Raw genomic sequence first — 20,577 nt, forward strand, 5'->3', positions numbered from 1 at the left:
CAGGGTACAAATTTCCAGTTATAAAATAAGTCCTGGGAATGTAATGTACAGCATGGTGACTACAGTTAATAATATCGCTTTGCATATTTAAAAGCTGCTAAGAGAATAAATGTTAAAAGTGCTCATCCTGAGGAAAAAACTTTACAACTATGTATGGTGCCGGATGCTAACTAGGCTTATTCTAGTGACCGTTTTGCAATATGTGCAAATATCAAATCATCACATTGTACACCTGAAACTAATAATGTGTTATATGTCAATTTTAAAAAAGGACGCTGCAAAATAATCCAATAATGCATTTAAGTACACTGTTTTGGCAGCATTTCTCTTAAATCTTAAATTTTGAATGAATAAGTTAATGTTAAAAAAAAGACAGTGCAGAGTTCAAAAGAAAGATGAATTTGGTTTGACAAGTGCTGCGACTGTGGTGTCTGTGAAGCAGTAACATGAACCAGAGAGGGAAAATAGGAGAGAAGCCTAGACTGGGAGACTGAATGATCAGGTGAGAAGTAGGAGTCAGAGCCAGAGAAGAAATTGAGGGATACATTTAGAAAAATGTATCAGTAAAACAGGGCTCCCAAGAGAACCACTGTTTAAAGGATGAAGGAAGACAGGCCTTGAAAGGAAATGGAGAAACTGCTGGAAAAGTAGGAAGAAAACCTGAGCGCAGTCACAACCACCCTGACTCTCTCCCCACTGATCCCTTTCCCCAGGCTCCTTCCTAGATGAGAGCAGCCATTCACGGTTCTAAGCTCACCTGGAAGGCCGACCCTGGTAGGAGAATCCTTGTCTCTTAAAATAATCAACTGCATCCTCAGGGCAGGTCTTCAGAGTGTTCACTCGCACAAATCGAGGCACCTGGGAGGCTAGGAAACCATCAGCAGTGAGTGGGCAGGAACATGGACGGCTCTCTCCTGAGGGCCCGATGGCTACCTCCACCTCCACAACTCCTTCCAGCTCACCTGGGCCAGGTTTGGATCCCCCTTCCAACAGGTCCTCATTCTGGCTCACACCTCGGCGAACCTTGAGCCGGGCCAACTCGGCCTTCAGCCTTGCCTGGTGCCGGTCCAGCAGAGGCTTCCATCGGCCCCCGCGCCCTTTAAAGCCTCTTCCCAGCAATAACTCATATACTAGCACCTGGGGATGGGGAAAGGAAGACAGAAAACCTTGAGCATGAATATCTTGGAACGCCACAGTGTTGGAATTGGAAGAGCTAAACAGACCACCTGAAAGACGGTAACAGGTAAAAGTGAAACACCTCATTCAAGGTCACACAAGAAATTAATGGCAGATACATGATTTGAACCTGGTGCCTTGCTTCCCAGTCCTGAACCCTTTCCCCACGGCTTCTCACCAGGAAAGCTCTGGATGCCAACCCTCCTCCCTGGTCAACGTCACAGTTTTGTTTTACCTAGAGAGTCCCTGCCGTCGCTACTTCGCACTTCCGTTCTTTATCTTTCACACAAGACTCGAAGGTAAAGCATGTTCATCCCACCTCAATTCATAACCCAGCGAGGGTCTGCGCCTTCTCATTTCAGAGGAGCGACTTGACAGAGTCACACCGTGCACGGTGGCGGAGCTGGGACCAGGTTAGGAGGGGCTCACCCCGCCCGCCCCGCCCCACCCCACCCCACCCGTCACCTTGGCCAAGTGCGGACGCAGCTTCTTCTCGGCGCGGAGAAGGCCGGCGCTGGCGATCACTGCGTCCAGCACGGTGGAGTAGCGCTGCGTCTCGCACACCAGCGCGTACAGCTGCTTCACGTTCTGCGCGCGGCCGAGAGAACCCAGGTGAGGCGGGGGCCGGGCCGGGGGAGGCCCCCGCCGGGCCCCCCCTCCCGGGCCCGAACTCCGAACCCCGTACCCCGCTACCTGGAAGCTGCTGCCGTACACCAGCCCCTTGAGGGAGCCCTGGCGACTCTCCACGCCGGCCAACACGGCCGCCGCCGCCGCGTACAACGCCATTCTCCACGCCCACGCGTGCGCCTTTACGGCTCTGTCGCGAAGTGCGCCTGGCTCCGCACCGCCCATCCCGCCCGGACTTCCGGGGTCAAAGGGCACGGAGGTTCCAGATCCGGGAGCCACAGTGCCCATCCAGGTCCCCACAGGGCGTGTGCCAGGTGCCTGGCAGGGAGTAGAGGCCGACGCTGGGAGCCCGGTTCACCACTTCTTCGTAGCTCTTCTCTTTTTTCTTTCAATTTTTGCCGATTTCACAGGCAAACAATGAGATTTTATTGATGTTTTAATTTCTGTGATTGAGGTTGAATATTTTCATGTATTATTGGCCATTTGTATTTCTGTTGTGACATGTAGATGTCTTTTGTTCATTCTTCTACCATCTTTCCCTTGGTGCTCTTTATGGATTAACAATATATACCTCTTATCTTAGGTTTTGCCATTTCTTCCAATTTATTGTTGCTTTTTTTTGTTTTCTGGCCGTGCCGCGCAGCCTGCGGGATCCTAGTTCCCCCAAACAGGGGTGGAACCCGCGCACCCTGCAGTGGAAGCACAGAGTCTAACCACTGGACTGCCAGGGAAGTCCCTATTGTTGCTTTTTAATGTGGTTTATAGTTGTTTTGGGCAACATAGAGTTCTCATTTTTAAGATACTTACCTTTATGGTTTCTGCCTTTGATGTCATGCTTGAAAACTGCTTCACGCCGCTACGATATAGAAATCACTTATGGCTTCATCATTTCACACTTAAATCCATTTAGAATTAGGTTTGGCACGTGATGTGAGAAATGGCTCTTTGTTTCCCAATGGCTAGCCTTTTATGCAATCCTTTTGAGGATTCATCTATAGGAACGTTTCCCCAGCCTCACCCATGGGAGGACAGGGATTGTGTGGTATTTGGGTCTACAGCACCCATGTGGTTACTGGTTACATAATGGGTTGATTGAGAAGAAAAAAAAACCAAAAAAACAGTACACTTGTATCTCAAGCATTCAAGTAGGCAGGACTCCATGAACTAGAATATTCCAGCCTGTATATTCTCTGTATTACTAATAGCACATAAGCAAGCATTTTGCAAGAAGGTTGACTCTAGTCTACAATAAAATCACTGAGTCACTTAAAGGTTTAACGCATTCCTGTAGCTCTAGGTTGGTTCGTAAGTGATCTTTTAGTGGAACTCTCCTCCTCCCCCATCAAGTTACATCATCTGTTTTCTTCATAGTACCTATTCCATATGTGATTATGATTTATTCTCTGTCTCTCCATCTGGCTCCATGAGGGCAAATCCTTGTCTGTCTTGACACTCATCTACCTTTAGCTCCAAGACCAGTGTCTTTCTCACAGTATGGACTTAATAAATATCTGTTGAATGAGTGAAGGAGTGAATGGATGAACAGAGCACAGATTGATGTGGTTCTGGACAACCAGCTGTACTAGAGTTGACCCATCCTAAAACAATCCCCCCTCCTTCAGGTGAGTGGGTAACAGGTACATCAATATTGATACAAGTCCACAGTTTATTCAGACTTCCTTAGTTTTTACCTGATGTCGTTTCTGTCCCTGAATCTCATCCAGGACACCACATTACATTTAGTCATGTGTCTCAAGGCTCCTCCTGTCTGTGACAGTTTCTCAGACTTTCCTTGTGTGTGGTTACCTTGATTACCTTAAGGAGTCCTGGTCAGTATTTTGTAGAACGTTCCTCACTTGGAACTCGTCTGTTGTTTTTCTCATGATTAGACTAGGGTTATGAGTTTTGGGGAGAAAGACCACAGGTAAAGGGACATTTTCATTACGTCAGAGCAAGGGCACATAGTACCAAAGTGACATCACTGTTGATGTTAACCGTGATCACCTGGCTGAGGGAGTGTTTGTCCAGTTTCTCCACTGTAAAGCTACTCTGTAACCCTCTGGCCTCTCTGGCAGGACGTCACTATGTGTAGCCCACATTTAAGGAGGCTATTATGCTCCCCCTCCTTGAGGGTGGAGTAGCTATGTAAATTACTGGGAATTCTGCACAGATTTATCTCTTCTCCCCCATTTAATTAAACAGTCATTTATTTGTATCAGTATGGATTCAGGGATATTTATTTTATACTTTGGACTGTAATCCAAAATATTTTGTTGCTTAGATTATTCTTGTTTTGACCACTGGAAGTGCTTTCAGTTGGCTCCTATATCCTTTTCACAGGGCTCTACTACTGTACTTTTTTTTTTTTCACGTTTGTCTGGGTTGGAGCATTTCCTTGCCTTCTGGCACTACAAGATACTGAGGCTCATTTGGTGTATTTCCTGTTCTAGTCCCAGAATCAGCCAGTTCTCCAAGGAGCCCTCATTCCTTTTATTGTAGAATGGTATTAAGAAATCAAGATCTGAGTGCTAGCTGACCTGGGTCTGTCAATTTTTTTTAATGTTTTACTTATTTTATTTGTTTATTTTTGCCTGTGTTGGGTCTTCATTGCTGTGTGCGGGCTTTCTTCTAGTTGTGGCGAGCAGGGGCTGCTCTTTGTTGCAGTGCATGGGCTTCTCATTGCAGTGGCTTCTCTTGTTGTAAAGCATGGGCTCTAGGTGCGCAGGCTTCAGTAGTTGTGGCACACAGGCTCAGTAGTTATGGCTCACGGGCTCTAGAGCACAGGCAGGCTCAGTAGTTGTGGCACACGGGCTTAGTTGCTCCGCAACATGTGGAATCTTCCTGGACCAGGGCTCAAACCCATGTCCCCTGCATTGGCAGGCGGATTCTTAACCACTACGCCACCAGGGAAGCCCTGAGTCTTTTAATTTTTAAAATGTGACCATTAGAAAACATAAACCTACATATGTGGCTCATATACTTCTGCGGACAGCACTGCCTCTGTCCTAAAAACGCCTTCTCTTAATCCCACCTTCTCCCAAACCCTTGACCCAGTTTACTTTTTCCCTTCACTATCAAACTTTTTTTTAAAATTTATTTTTGGCTGCGTTGGGTCTTCATTGCTGCGTGCAGGCTTTCTCTAGTTGTGGCGAGCGGGGGCTACTCTTTGTTGCAATGCATGTGCTTCTCATTGTGGTGGCTTCTCTTGTTGCAGAGCACAGGCTCTAGGCGCGTGGGCTTCTGTAGTTGTGGCACGTGGGCTCAGCAGTTGTGGCTCACGGGCTCTAGAGCATAGGCTCAGTAGTTGTGGTGCACGGGCTTAGTTGTTCCACAGCATGTGGGATCTTCCTGGACGAGGGATCGAACCCATGTCCCCTGCAATGGCAGGTGGATTCGTAACCACTGTGCCACCAGGGAAGTCCCACTATCAAACTTTTTAAATGGAGAATCAGCAATCTTTGCCTTTACATCTTCATCGCATGCTATTATCTAACTGCCTGCAGTCCGTTTTCCACCAGCTGCACTGAGATGGGTCCCTCCCAAACTACCAAGAATCTCCAGATATTCCTTCGGCCTTTCCTGCTGAATCTGGGGTTTCATGGCACTGTTGAACACACCTTCTTTGTTGGTAAGCTTTGGCTTCTATGACCTCTCCTGCTAGCATACCCTCCCATCTCTCTGCCCGTTTCTAAGGTTCCTTGGCAACCCCGTCTAAGCTGTTCCCCTAGGTTCTGGTGTTCCATTCTCTGACCTCCTTTCTGTCAGTCGGATATTTTCTCCCTGAGCAGACTCGCCCACTCCCACACTGTCATTATCACAGGACAAAGTTAATATACACTAAAGTAGCACAGGTGCCCCCCGCCCCGGATCAGCCCCCACCATCATCTCCAGGCCCAGCTCCAGCTGCAGCATCCCTTTTGGACCTAGATCCCTGAAGGCTCTTCTCCTCTGCCTGTCTTCCACTTCTTTCAGCTTAAATGCCAACTCCACACGAAGAATTAACTGCTCTTTCCTCTGCCTTCTGCACATTGGATGTGTATCAGTTAAGATCTTTCGGTTGCAAGCACAAACACTAACTCTGGTTAGCCAAACAACAGAGGGGATTTATTAAATGGGTGCAGAAGTATGCCATTGTGTCTGTCAGGGTCTGGCTGGAGGCAGAAAGGTGCACATAAGTGAGTAGCTGAGTTTAAAGAAGGGACTGTTTCTAAAAGAACAGTGGGAGTTAAGGGGCCCCTACGGAAGATGGCACGGTGCTCACTGTTCAGCGACGGGAACAAGGGAAGAGCAGCAGAGGGAGAGGGCTGCCTGCCAGGAGTCTTCAGTAGAGGGAAGGTGCCAACGCATAGCCCAGCAGGCAGAAAACCAGGAAAAGAAATACCTCCAACTCCCTCTACTGCCCTGGGATCTCCTGCCAGGCCCTCCCCTCAGCTGAACCCAACAGGAAGCCAGAGGGGTTTGCATTCCAGCGGGGCCAGCCTCCCAGGACACAGCATGGTGGAGAAGGGTGGAGAGTGGAGGTAGACTGATGGAATTGAAGGAAAAGCTGCAAAACCAAAAACCAAGTCTGAAAGGTGTCAAGCATACAGCAACCAAGGCCAAGGCCCGACAGATTCAGCTGATCAAGAGACAACAACCAGCTTTTGATTCAGTTTATTACTTACATAGACAGCAGGAGGAAGATTAGCCAAAGGTGGAAGCTGCACGTGGGCCTCGTTGCCCCGCCGAAAAGGATGGTGTGGAAATCAAAGGGCTCGTGGCTGCAACTTGACTTGTGGGATATCCCGTTGCTGAGGAGCCAGTTCTAGATGCGGCTAAGCTCTTTTATAGACTGCAGCCCTACTGGGAGGGAAGGCGGGCAGAAAGCTTCAGAGCTTCTCACAGCCAGGGAGGTGATGTCCTGAGTCTCCCGTGAGGATAAAGGTCGGTAAAGATGGCCTTGAGGTAGCGCCTCACGATCTTCCTCCCTCTTCTGTTCCTGGAAGATCGTTCAGATAGGCTGTGGGTTGAGACTTTGTCTGTGTGGCCGATGTGGATTCATGCCAGGGTGACAGGGCAGGGCTGTGCCCCAAGGAAGGCTCCTGGATGGGTCCACAGACCTCAGGGCACAAGGCTGGGGAGCTTCTCTCTAAAGCACCAGACCTCAGATGACTCAGCCCCAGCCACTCTCTCTCTCTCTTCCAATTTTCATGTTCTTGGGAAGGAATTCAGCTGTCCCAGCCTTGGTCTGGGGTGACCACAGAGCAGGCTCAGCATGCACAGACCTGGGCTCTGGACCCACTCCCACGTGCCCGGCAGCTTTCAGGGATGGGCCACACCCCCATCTGGCCCCTACTTGTTTCTGCTCTGCAGGAGTGTCATTTCCATCTTCTCTAACAGAGAGGGAAGTTGAGAGAAGTCTCTGGGGACAGAGCAATGACGGAGTGTTTGCTGTGACTAACCAGAGACCGATGGGCAGGGGGTGGAAGCAAGATGTGGCCCCACCAGAGGCTGGAGCTGCTTTTAAAGGCCTGAGCATAAAGCAGTGGGTACGTACAGCGGTTGATAACTGCAAATCATTTGAAAAGGAAGAAGTAACGTCAATTTTATGATCCTTAAAGTCATTTAAAGTTCACAGTGATGGGGGGAAGTCACATGTGGGAGCGTTTCCACCCTCAGGGGGAAGAGTAAGCAGAGATCACGGTTAGGAGGGCCCAAGGGAAGCCCAGCTTGACCCGCGGGCCCCACGGCCTGGCTCCACTGGTTAATAAGCAGGTTAATAGCCTGGAAAGAGGTTAATAAACACACCCCTGACTGCTGGGGATGGGACCGTGGTCCTTCTCTCCCTATCGTTAAACGTTTCTAGGGACACCAAGGCAGGAAGACCTCCCCGAACGACTGCATAACCTCTGCTCACCAGAGCCGGTAGGACCACTCGAGCCCCCGTGCCCAGCTGGGAAGGCAGCCCCCCGAGCAGCGCTACAGCTTGGTGGGCTGCGGGCGGGCGAGGTGGCTGGGCCCGCTGGGCGGGGGCAGCACCAGGGGCAGGGAGTTGCTGCCCCTCTCGTGCCAGCACGTGTCCAGGATGGGGTAGAGCTTGCCCTGGAAGTCGGCCTGGAACGTGTAGAGCGGCCGCAGGTCGTCGGGGCGGTCGGCGTCGAAGAAGGTGAGCTCGCCCTGCTCATAGTGCAGGTAGACGCCGATGCGGTGAGGGTGGCCGGCCACGGGCAGGGGCGCCCGCGGGCAGCCGAAGGCCTCGTACACCCGGCCCTCCTTCAGGCCGATGAGCCACACGCCGTGCCCTGGGGACTTGCTCAGCTTGCCCTTGCGACTGGCTGTGCCCTTGATGACCCCCAGGCGCCAGTCGCTCTTGCTGCCCACCACCACCTCCCAGTAGTGGCGGCCGCAGGAGAAGCCCCTGCTGGCCAAGACACAAGTGCTGTAGTCGAAGCGCTCGGGCTGGCTGGCGCGCCGCTGGGCCAGGAGCCCACACTGCACCACCGTGTTGCCCTTGGAGAGCTCCAGGAGTGGGTGGGCCGTGGCAGGATCCAGCTTGAGGGACTCCGGAGCTGGGAGAGATCAGAGGAGATGTGTATTCAAGCCTCACAGAAGGCGGCAGGCCCTGCCCCAAGGGAGGCCGATGGCAGGCCCTGAGCTCCTCGGGAGAAGAACTGAGTCGGCCTCTTCCCTGTATCCGCAGGGCCTAGAAGGGGCTGGGGCCTGGAGCAGGCAACCCTGAGGACATTTGCTGAATGAGTGAATGATGCCTAAGGGTGGAGAATGGGCTGCTGCAAGCCCAGGCATTCTGGCAAGGGAAACGGTGCAGGTGGCGGCCTGCCTAAGGCGGAGGTGCCAGTGGAAGGATCTGGGAGACGGCCTGTCACGTGGGCACCTCAGCTTCACTCCCCAGGTTTTCTGGAGCCTCTAACAACGGCAGTGGTTTCTTGGATACCCTAGCAGCCCAGTCAAGGACAAACTATCCCAACTGACCTCTTTGCTCGCTGCCAGCTAAGCAGTTTACACCTAAAACGTGCAAACAGCATTCATGGTTCAGAGATTACCTGCAGGTTTTGTTCCCCCCTTTCCCCCTTTTGATCTTATATCAACCCTGTTTGTGCCTTTGTTGGATGAAATCAGTCTATTGATTGATCTTATGTGCTAGTAATGAAGGAGTTAAAGGTCAGAGTTATTTTTTGGCAGAGCAGCCGCTGCCATTTATTAAGTACTAAACTACACACACACACAGACACACACACACAGACACACACACACACGTCTACTTAGAAACTACGCAGCCCAGCAAGGTGGGCTCTTTACAGATGAGGAAACTGAGGCTCAAAAATTACACCACTCTCCCAGTCACTAGTAAGAGATGGAACGGGGCTTGAGCTCCCCCTGCTGGCGGAAGCCCACCACCGCGCCCTCACCGTTAGCTGTGCCAGCCCCCACTCCAGTTCTCTGCACCTCATACACTGGAAGGAGGATGGGTGGGTGGGGTCTCACCTGGCAGAACCTTTCGGAAGAGCCTTTTCCACGCAGTCAGCTTGATGTCAGCCTGGTGCAGGCCTGGCTTGAAGGAGATGGGGCTGAACGTGCCTTCCAGGGGCCGGGCCTGCTGGAGCTCTGCACTGGGGGCAAAGGTCCACAGTGATGGTGGAGCTGCTTACCGTGCACCCCAGCCCTTCACCCAGACGCAGGTCCAACCAGCCAAGCCACAGCTCAGAAGACCGTGCACTGAAGATGCCCACCATGTACCCGCCCCCCTCTGAGGACCTGCCTCCTTCCTGGAAGGGGAAACACTCTACATCAGTAGCTCTCAAAGTGCAGGTCTGGGAGCAGCAGCAGCACCTGGGGGCTTGTTAGAAATGCAAATTGTCTTGGGTCCCACCCCAGGCCTGCTGAATCAGAACTCATTACTGGGGCCCAGTGACCTCTGTTTTAATTGAGCCCTCCAGGTGGTTCTGATGCACTGTTTGAGGACCACTTCTCTGTATCTGGTGACCCCGGCCCCCAGCTCCAGCTGGAGTGGAAACCAAACTCAGTCAATCAGATCCTCTGTCCATTCATTTAAGTCAATGCTCCTAAGCAAATTGTCCTTAAGACGAAGGGAAATTGGAGAAAACAAGGAGACTCTCATAAACGTGGCAGAGGAAGGCTCAGGAACTGCACAGGTGATTCATTTGTTGGGTTTGGAACATGGATCCAACCCCTTCCTACAAGCCATGGTGCATGTTTCCTTACCACCATCACCCACCTCATCTCCTGTTCTGCTCTGCTTCATCCTTTACACCCATGATATTGAAATTCTCACAATACTCCAAACCTGCACACACTTTACCCTTTCACGTGAGTCAGCGTGCCTGGCAAACGCCTGTCCTCTGCCCTTCTCAGCCATCCCACCTGTGCGCTGTCTTTGCCGATCTCCCCCCAGTCACCTCCCCCTCTGTGTTAATTCTTTAGCTTGTGTGAACTTCTACTGTTCTAGGTGCCCATAGTGATGTAACCATACTTCGCCGCCGCCTCCCACAAGGCTTGGAGACCCCTAAAGGCAAGGCTGTCACTTTCCCTGGGCTCAGTACTGAACCAGATGTGGGCAGCTGCTCCCGGCACCAGTAAAACTGAAGGGAGGATCTAGTGGAGATGAGACACCCATGCCCGCAGCCACCAGGCCCTCGCTGAGAGTGCCCTCCGAGGTTATTACCTGGAGGCCATGGCATGGTACTTCTGGAAGACAAGAGGGAGGAGGGTTAGACCATGGACGAGGCTATGCGGAAGCCGACAGGAAGGGGGAGGCGCTTGGAGCCCCAGTGGCCTTGGCACAGGGGACACTCCCTTGTCTACTCACCCGGATGAACTCATGGTGACTCTCGTTGCCGAACTGCTCCAACACACCCACAGCCTGGACTAGCCGCTCCCGAGCGCCCTGGGCCTGCTCCAGCTGCATGTCCAGGGAGGCCACGAGGCCACGGGTGTGACCCTCCACCCCCTCCAGGCAGCGGGCCTTCTCCTCGTCCACCAGACGGTGCAGCTCCTGGAACTCACTACGGATCACCCAGCTGAAGACATCAGACTCATTCTGGGACAGGGAAGGGCGGGTCAAGGCAGGAGCCATGGCTGACCTCGGCGTCCCCAGAGCCTGGCAGCTCGGGCCTTCTGACCGGGCTGGTCCTGGTACCCAAGTCCCAGGGCTGACTCCTGCCAGGTGTTCACACACTGTGCCTGGGGATCCCGGATGTGGCCCCAGGGGGAGGACGACAGTGGCAGGGCAGAGGCTGGGCCCCCAGCTCCCAGTTCCAACACAGTGGCTCTCCTTTTGCCCATCTTTGCTAACAAGTGTGAACGTAAGATTTTGCTTTATCACGGGGTTCCACAACTGAAAAAAAGTCTGAAAGGCCCTGGAGAGCAGACTTTGGAGTGAGATAACAAGGGTTCCCCGTGTGACCCTGAGTTCTGCCTCCATCAGACGGGGTAAAGCGGGCTCCCTCTTCAGGATAAGGAAGATTAATTGAGTTGACTTTCAACGGATGCCAGTCTCCTGCTCGTTTCATGACTACCTGTAGGGCCCAGGCTCCACAGACTCCCAGACCCAAGTGCCCCGCATTTAGGAAAAGCAGACAGCCACCAAGGGCTTCAAGCCTTTCCGTGCCTGTGCTCTAAGGTACTAGGAGGGCATTGCCCAGGCTGTCAATGTCAAGCAGCCACAGGTGGCGGAGGGCGGGCAGTCATGCCCACGTGTTAAGCTGTTTACCTCCGGGACTTGGGTTCTAGGTTATCTCAGTCTCAAGGACATGGAGGACACAAGCCAACTTGGCGACAGTCCTGACAACTGTGCTGAATTCCTCCAAGAGCCTTTGCACTTCCCCCACCCCACCCTGGAATGCTTTGAATTCTGGCTTTATATGGAAGGCATGGCTTCCTGTGAAGGACAGATTAGAGCTGGGCTCTGCAGGAAAGGGAAGGCGGGTGGCCGGCCCCAGGGGAGGGCACGGAGGGGCGGGGCGCTCACGACAATCCGGGTCCTGTTGTTCACCAGTCTGGCGATTTGCTCCTCCACCTTCTTCTGCTCCTGCTTCAGGTCGGAGATGAGGGCTGCTAGCTCCTCCTGGAGGCAACAGGCCCCATAAGCCGCCGACCCCTTCACCCCCACCCCCCACCCCCAGCTCCCGGGGGCAGCCCGACGGCCACAAGCACAGAATAGGAAAGGCTATTCAAGAATATTCCACACTGACAGCACGGACTGCCTGGACGGATCTCCACGTCATCACTCTCTATGCCGTGGACAGAGATGTTACACGTCGTTACAGCCACCAGAAGTCACCACACAACATCCAAGTGGGGCGACTGCCAATCTGAAGTCAGCACTCCCTGCGTGGAGTGCTGCCCGTAGGGAACCCACCTGGGAAACTTGCTGGTCACCAGAAGGTCCAGAATTAGTGGGCATTTCATCAGGAGTCATCACAGAAAGGCTGGCCCCAAGTGAAGCCAATGGTGCATGCAATGGCCCAGGGAGGGGTCACCTGGTGACCCCCCACTCCCTATGAAGACCTGAATCCATCTCCAGCAGGCTTGGGCCCAGCCTGGATTTAGGGCCTCCCAGGCTGAAGTAAACTTCTCCTAGGTTGCCCTGGCCCCATATCTGACTTAACCTTAGGGATCCAACCAGAGCCACCTAGAGCACCAACTGGCCGCACGACCTAATGCAGCCCTGCTGGTTTGTGCCCATGGAGTGCACAGAATCTTTGGCTTAGACAGTGCCCAAACAGAAGTCAGCTGCAAGAGCCTTTCCGGAAGGGAGCTGAGAAAAAAATAGAGCCAGCATGGAGATAAATGAACACAGAGTCCTTGCTCTCCATAACAAGGCATCCGATCTCATAGGAGCCTGAGAAGGGCATCCCAGTGGTAACCCTCCCAAGGCAAAGAGAGATGGGACTAGTTCCTTCTCATCAACTGGGCCACAGTGAGTGGAAACAGAATTATGCAAATAAATAAAGTATCTTAAGATCCCAATCAATAGGAGAAAAGAGGAATGCATGAAAGAGATCTGATAATGGAACGTAACTTAGTTGCAGCACACGGAGGAGTCTTGAGATCACAAAAACCCACATCTGAAAGCAGGACCCAAGCCCTCCCAGCTCCTAGCCAGAAATGACGGGCTCCCAGGAGTCTCCTCCTCTGCCAGGCAGCCCTCTGCTGATAAAACTCGACTCAGTTTCACTGTACTGCACTTTGGCTTCCTCCTCTAACACTCCCCTAAAACTACTCTTGCCAAGATAACCAATTCTTACTGCTAAACCAGACAGGCTCTTTTCAATCAGCAGACATTTCACACAAGTGATTTCCTTCTTGTCAAAATGCTCTGTTCCTCTGATTTCCTGGAGCCTACATTCAGCCAACTTCCCGCTCCCTCAGTGAATTCCTTCTGGCTCCTTTTCAGAGTTCTCTCTCTACCCAAATCTTAAGTCCTGATGCTCCTGGGGGCATCATCTTCCCCATCACTCCTGCAGACTCTCCTGGTTGGTCTTCTCCACACCTGTGGCTTCAACGACCGCCTGTATGTAGATTACTCCTAATCTCTTACTCCCAGCCTCACTCTCCAATCTATCCTCTGGCAGAGCGATCGAGCCACATCACGACTCTGCTTAAAACCTTCCAACCCTGGTTCTCTGAATAAACCCCTAATCCCATCTCATGTCACACAGGCCTTTTCATGACCTGACCCCCGCTTACTTCACTTCACTCTCCCTCGTGCTTATTGGAACAATGTAGAATTCCTCAAATGTGCCACGCTGTTCGCCTCCTGGTCTTTTGCACGCGCTCTTTTTATACTTAGGATGCTTTTCCTCCCTTTCTTTTCCTTTCAAGTCCTCCTTATGGTTCAGGTCTCGGCTTACCAGTCCACTTCCTCCAAGAAGCCTTCCCTGACCACCTGAGACCACGCAGGAGCCATGTTCCAGACGGTCTCACCATTGCCTGCACTTAACCTTGACAGCAGCACCTGACACACGGGACTCTGTCAGACCCCCAGACTGTGAGCTCTGGTGCAGGGTGAACTTCTCGCCCACTGCTGTACCATGGGCGCCAGTGTAGCACCTAGCACATACTAGATGCCCAGGAAATGCCTGTGGGTAGGGGAACTTGGTGGACGACCTGGCTTGGCCCTGTGCACCTTTCCTACTTCTCTCCCAGGGTTGAAGGAGCAAAGAAATGCTGCCCAGAGCACTCAGCCAGGAAAGCCCTGCAACAGCTTCCAGGGGCCCCTCTGTCTACGGATCTCAATGCTTTTCCCTCGTCCTGCCCCCTCCCCTGAATTTCCTCATTCCTCATCCTTACTGCCCAAAGCCGCCCACCCACCCAAACACTGGGCCAGGTACCCTATTACAATTTACTTCCAAAAGCCCTTCCTGTCCTTCCTTGATCTGGTGCCAGGGGAATGAAAACTGGCCTTGGTGAGTCCTAGCTCTGCCACTGACAAACTGTATGAGCTTGACTAAGACCCTTACCTTCTCGGAGCCTGTTTCCTCATTTGCAAGTACGACAATAACCCCACTCTTCATAAACCTTAGATCAATAGACTAACCTAAAATGGTATCATTATTATTATTCTTCATCGTAAACAGTGATCTGCTAGTTCTGAGGGAACAGTCCATGAAGGCAGGAATCCATTGATTCCACAAATACATTTTGGGCATTTACTACCTGGCTGGCACGGTCCTAGGCACGGAAATATCCCAGGGAATGAAACAAAGTCCCTGTCTTCACCTGCCTGAGAGTGCAGTCCCCTGAGCGCTCAAGAATCTAATGAGGGCTACAGAGAAGACTAAAGCAGGGGAGGGGGCTAGCACGTGACGCAGGGGGCTCTCCATCCGGTGGGTCACCTAGTCCCCAGCACCTGGAGACTGGAGCCGCTGCTCAACAGGTGATCGGTGGATGAGCAAATGCTCCGCAAGTTCTGCTCCAGAACAAGGCTGACCCTGGACCCCTCTGTGCCGGGCGATGGCCCCAAGGCCTCAGGACCCGGCTCTGTGTCCCCAGGGGCGGCCCGGCTCCCCACCCCCCAGCAGCCTCGCTGCCCACCTTCATGCGGCTGTAGACGGTAGAGACAGGCGTGACCCGGTGGTGCTGGTGGGAGCCCAGCAGGCCGCAGAGGCCGCAGATGAGCTCCTGGTCCTTCTCACAGAAGAGGCTGAGAGGGTTCCGGTGGTGCGCACAGACCTGGGGCTCAGGGTCCCCGGGGAGCTGCAGGGCTTCGATCACCCTCGCCAGGGAGACGTTAGGCGGGGAGCTGCTGCAGTCCACCTCCTGCCGGCACACGGGGCAGCGCAGCTCCGAGTCCGGGTGACGGGACAGGGACAGCAGGCAGCCCTTGCAGTAGGAGTGGCCACACTGCAGCATCAGGGGCTCCTTGAAGACCTCCAGACAGATGGGGCACTGCAGGTGGTCCTCCAGCTCGGGCACGCTCACTTGCCACGCCATCCACGGAGCCTGCTGGAGCCCAGGGTGGCCTCCCTGGAGCCTGCTCTCTCCACTCCTTTGGCCCCCAGTCCCCAAGGGCCCTGAAAGGAGAGGCTGTTAAGGACGCCAGTCTTTGATTCCAGTCCTGACCCGCTATGACTTTGGGTCTGTTTTCCCATCTTTAAAACAAAGGGCTTAAATGAAAAGTGTGGTCAGTTGGAGGTCCCGGAGTCAACACTTTTAACTCGGATTTGGAGGTAAACATGAAAGAGGCCATCTGCAGGGTCATATGGAGTGACACTAATATTGCAAGCTCCAGCCCAGTAGGTGTCCTGACCTAGAACTGGAGAGCAAAAACAAGCCAAGGTCTTTCCCACCTTCTAGATCAGTTCTCAAACTGGCGAGCAGCTGTTGGAAGCAGAGTTACAATAGAATTCCTGAGTCACCCCTTCACACAGCTCAAATGAACCCCAGAAACCTGCACTGACAATTGACACCTCCAGGCCATTCTAAAGCGGAGTTCTGTCTTAGAACAACACTGTTCCAGAGAGTCGGGGACCCTGGAGAGTTGTCTCCTGAGCTCCCACCCTGCTCCTCTGTAAAAACTGACTGGCGTCTCACCAGAAGTCGGCAGTGGGCCAGGGGAACCCCACACTGGACTACCTGGCTTCTCGGGATCCGCCGAGCCCCCCACCGGGGCCTCACACCAGCATCATCGACTTGATCTGCTCCGCCTTCTCTTCTCCCCAGGATGGGACAGCAGGTGCAGAGATCTGGGGATTGTAGCTGGACACCAGTTCTACCTATTCTCTGTTCCTTTCCTCCTCCCCTTTCCCAGAAACACCCTGCTGTCCTCAAGGTCGCTCAGAATCAGGTGGAACTAGGCCATATCACGGGACCGGGGAGGCAGCCTCTGCTCAGCCGGCTCTGATAGCGGCAATACTCAGGTGCTTGCCTTGGCCAGGCATGGGGGAGGGGCAGAGACAGAGGGACTGGGTACTTATTCATACCTCACAGACCCCAAACGGGAGTGGACTCGTGCTTTGACACAATTCTTTCTGAATCTCAATCTCTCCCTCTCTCTCTCTAGAATAATGAAGGTATTTTTAGTTACCTAGATTTTTAAACTGATGTATAACTTCTATAAAGTGCACAAATCTTAACTACACAGCTGCAGTACAACTTATATGTGTATACTCACTCACAAGGTCAAGATACAGAGGAGCGGGACTTCCCTGGTGGCGCAGTGGTTAAGAATCCGCCTGGCAATGCAGGGGACATGGGTTCGAGCCCTGGGCCGGGAAGATTCCACATGCCGCAGAGCAGCTAAGCCTGTGCACCACAACTATTGAATCTCACGTGCCTAGAGCCCGTGCTCCGCAACAAGAGAAGCCACCGCAATGAGAAGCCCGTGCACTGCAACTAGAGAAAGCCCGCGCTCAGCAACAAAGACCCAGCGCAGCCAAAAATTAAATAAATTTATAAAACAAAGATACAGAGGAGCTTCTGGGTTGGTGAACACATCCATGTGCTGGGAGGGTGGTGCACCCCAGTTCCACGGGGACAGAAGTTCCTACACTTTGGACCCTTCCAGACTTCACCCTATATACCTTTTCATATGGCCGTTCATCTGTATCCTTTACCATAAACTGGTAAACATTTAAAAAAAGATCAACATACAGAACACTTTCAGCACCCAGAGGCTTCCTAATGCATCCCCCATTCAGAACCCCTAACACTATCCTGACTTACATCATCATAGATTAATGCGGCCTGGCTTTGAATTTCAAATAAACAGAATTACATAGCATGTATTCTTTTGTGTCCAACTTCTCTTACTCAATATTGTTGAATTACAAACATTTTTATTAAGGTTATTTCGAAGGTTTAGAAGTTCAATGTCATTTTGTTGTATAGTTAATAAATATTATGGTCATACTCCACTATTCGTATCATGGCCGTGTGGTGGGAACTCACTGAATGGAAAAGACAGGGGCGGGTGAGGGTCTCCAGAAGCGTTAAGAAACAAGGAGCTTTGGATCAGCAGGCCACGACCCCTGCAGGCCTAAGCACCCGTGTCTGTCAGCGGGGTGAGGTCTCTACCCCAGTGACAAGCTAGACCAAGGTCTGGTATAGGCAGGTAGAAAGCCAATTTTATTGAATTGGACAAATATTTATTGAGAACCTGCTATGAGTCAAGCACTAGGCTGGGTATTAGGGATCCATTAGAGAACAAGACAGACAAGGCTTCTGTCCTTTTGGATTTTATAATATATGGGGGTAGGAGTAGGGTGAGGCCATAAATAAACTAGATAATATAATGGCGTTCAATGCTATGCAGGAAGTAAACGGTGTGGTAAGAAAGAGGGAGGTGGAGTGGCAGGATTGTGAGGTGCATTCTAGAAGGGGGCAGGACAATCTTTCAGGAGGGATGGTTGAGCTGAGAACTGAAGGATACCAAGAGGCCAGCCACCTGAAAGGAGGGCAGTCCAGGCAATGGGTAAGCAAGTGCCCAGGCCGAGGCTGGAAAGAGTTCTGTACAATTGACCCTTGAGCAGTGTGGGGTTAATTCTCATACACCTTAGAGTTGGCCCTCTCCACCCATGGATTCCACCAACCACGGACGGTGCAGTACTGTAATATGTACTATTGAAAAATGTCTGCGTATAAGTGGACCCTCGCAATTCAAACCCCTGTTGTTCAAGGGTCAACCATATTTGTGAGATCCACCAGAGAGGGGGCCTGGGTGGCTGGATCGCAGTTAAGCCAGAGGGAACATCAGAAGATGAGGTCAGAGGGGTTGGCAGGGAGGGCCCTGTAGACCAGGGCAAAGGTTTGGATTTAATTTCAAGGGCAGTGGGAGCTATTGGCGGGTTTTAAAGCAAGGGGATATGATCTGATTTATATTTTTAAAAGATCCCTCTAGCCGCTATGTAGATAATAGATCACAGTGGCTAGAGCACCTGGGTGGGTGGATCGTGATGCCAAGGAGATCAAGGTGAAAAAGGCAGACGGGAGAATCCAGAGTCAGATGCCTGACTGAGGACAACCAGGTGAAGCAGCTGAGTAGCCCAGTGGTCTGCAGACTTCAGCAGACACAAGAATCACATGGGGGCTTGTTAAAAGAGAAACCTGTGGGCCCAGGCCCCAGACTTTCTGATTCAGGAGTACAGGGAGGGGTCCAACAATTTTGTCCCAATTTTTATAAGTTCCCAGGCAACACTGATGCTGCTAGTCTGGGGACTACACTTTGAGAACCACTGAAAAAGTCAATTGGACACAGGCACCTAGAGCTCTGGTTCCCAGGGGAGGCTCTAGGCTGTCCTGGTGTATCACATACTTAAACCTGGGAATGGTTGGGCTCTCTCAGGGACTGGGAATAGAGAAGGGCAGGGGTCCACAGACAGGGCCCTGAGGTTGCTAATGTTTAGAGGTCAGGAAGAGAAGGATGACTGAGAAGGGACAGCCAGACAGGTAGGAGGAAAATCAGGAGGATATGGTGACCAGGAAGGTGTGGCAGGCAGAATGGTCCCCCAAAGATACCCATGCCCTAATTCCTGGAATCTGTGAATACGCTACCTTACACGGCAAAAGGGACTTTGAAGATGTAATTACAGTCATGGAGCTGAATTATCTGGGTGGGTCCAATCTAATCACATGACCTTTTAACAGTAGAGAACTTCCCCTGTCTGGACTCAGAGGGAGATGCAGCAGAAGAGGAGGAAAGCCTATAAGAATATTAATCAGATAATATTCCCTCCAAGCCTGAGAAGGAATTGGCATGCTGTTGCTGACTCTGAGATGTAGGGGCCCACGTGCAAGGACCACAGAGTAGCCTCTAAAAGCTAAGGGTCACTGCTGGCTGACAGCAAGGACCTGGGGACCTCAGGCCAAGACCTGCATCTGCCAACAAACTGAATGGGCTTTCAAGTGGATTCTTCCCCAGAGCCTCCAGTGAGGCTGATGCCTTGATCTTAGCCCAGTGAGACTGGTGTCAGACTTCTAACGCACAGAACCGTGAGACAATAAATAGGTGTTGATTTAAACAGCTAGTTTTGTGGTCCTCTATTGCAAGAGGGAAAGAAAACTAAATACAGAAGCCAAGAGAAGAAAAGCATTTAAAGGTCAGTCAGGTCAGCTTCGTCAAATGCTGACAACAGTCCAGTAACCTGCGGACAAAGAGGCGTCTGACGGATTTGGCAACGACAGAAGAATGGTGGCGTGGAACAGGGGAAAGTGGTATTGAAGTGAGTTGAAAAGAAAATGGAGGGTAAGGAGGTGTTGACAGAATAGCCGAGAAAGCCTTTGCAGCAACCCTTTTGAGAAGTTTTTCCCACAGAGAGTAGGAATGAGACCACCTGTTGCAGCGGGGGACATTTGGGACAAAGGGAGGCGTGTTTGTTTTAAGGCAGGGTATCTGGGGGCACATATAAGCGGAAGGAAACGATCTGTAGTCGAGGCAAGGCAGGTGCAGGAGAAAGAGAATAGCCTAAGGCGTCCAGTCCTCGGTTTGGCAAGAGTGGAAGGACGCAGGGGGCAGGCTGGAGGGGATGGAATCCAGGGCTATTCTTCCTTTGCTCCACGAGAGCGCAGGTGCTGCAGATTCTGCAGCTCCGGTGCTGTGAAGGTGAGGGCCATCACCTTGTTTTCTCGGGAACTGGGCAGTTTCACTTTAAAGTCCTGTCTGCGTCTACGTTTCCCCTGAATGCGATGGAGAAGGACGGAGGGTAGAAATAACCCACGGCTGTGAGGCCTGAGCCCTCCAGCAGCCCACCGTCTTTGGGGCCTTGTCCCCACCAGCGTGTTCTGCCGCCCACGTGCCCACAGCTTGGCCATCATGTGCCCCACTGCTGCTCCTCACCACCTGCGTGTCCCATTCCTTGCGCCTTCGCCACGTGCCACCACACGCCCCTGCCACGGGCCCCCGTCATGATCTTCGCGTCCTCACCGGATGCCTGATCTTGCTCTGCACACCCCCATAATGTGCCCAGTTACGCTCCACGTGCCCCGTCATGCTCCGTGGGTCCTCACTACGTTTCCCATCATGCCCTGCAAGCCCTCAACTCGCGCGGGATCAAGCTCCTTGCGCCCCCCACCACGTGCCCTGTCACGTGCCCTGCCGGCCATCCCCTGGCGCGTGGTCCAGCCCCCAGCACCCACTCCCCAGCACCCAGCCCCGGCGTGGGCCCGCAGGCGGTTGGCTGCTGTTGGAGTGGAGCAATGAGCGCCTCCTCGCGGTCCCTGAATGGATTGCCGCCGTGGGGTGCGGACGGCAGGGTAAAAAGGGGAGGCCGAGTCTCCGCTGGGAGAAGACAGCGGAATCGAGAGGAAGGCCGCGCGGAG

General features: G+C 52.5%; 2 protein-coding genes across 3 annotated transcripts in view; both read right to left on the bottom strand.

The window, feature by feature from the left end:
- The window catches only part of NSUN5 (NOP2/Sun RNA methyltransferase 5), a 31,551-nt gene extending 29,531 nt beyond the window's left edge, over positions 1–2,020 (bottom strand). The window contains exons 1-4 of the mRNA XM_067705888.1: positions 1,870–2,020; positions 1,642–1,764; positions 963–1,137; positions 758–866 (exon numbers count right to left, since the gene is read on the bottom strand). Coding sequence (XP_067561989.1) covers positions 758–866; positions 963–1,137; positions 1,642–1,764; positions 1,870–1,962 — 500 coding nt within the window. The 5' untranslated portion in view covers positions 1,963–2,020. The remainder of the gene's footprint in view (positions 1–757; positions 867–962; positions 1,138–1,641; positions 1,765–1,869) is intronic.
- Positions 2,021–6,329: 4,309 nt separating this feature from the next.
- On the bottom strand, positions 6,330–15,255 carry TRIM50 (tripartite motif containing 50). Of its 2 annotated transcripts, none has more exons than XM_067705100.1 (6): positions 14,857–15,255; positions 11,789–11,884; positions 10,628–10,858; positions 10,484–10,503; positions 9,286–9,410; positions 6,330–8,351 (listed from the first exon to the last, which is right to left on the bottom strand). In XM_067705100.1, the coding sequence occupies exons 1-6, from the start codon at positions 15,253–15,255 to the stop codon at positions 7,762–7,764; spliced, it is 1,461 nt and encodes a 486-aa protein (XP_067561201.1). In that variant the 3' UTR covers positions 6,330–7,761. The 2 variants fall into 2 exon arrangements, with proteins under 2 accessions (XP_067561201.1, XP_067561199.1); XM_067705098.1 differs by having other exon boundaries at positions 10,484–10,506.
- Positions 15,256–20,577: the final 5,322 nt, after the last annotated feature.

This window comes from Pseudorca crassidens, chromosome 15, assembly GCF_039906515.1.
Source record: "Pseudorca crassidens isolate mPseCra1 chromosome 15, mPseCra1.hap1, whole genome shotgun sequence".
Lineage (NCBI taxonomy): Eukaryota > Metazoa > Chordata > Mammalia > Artiodactyla > Delphinidae > Pseudorca > Pseudorca crassidens.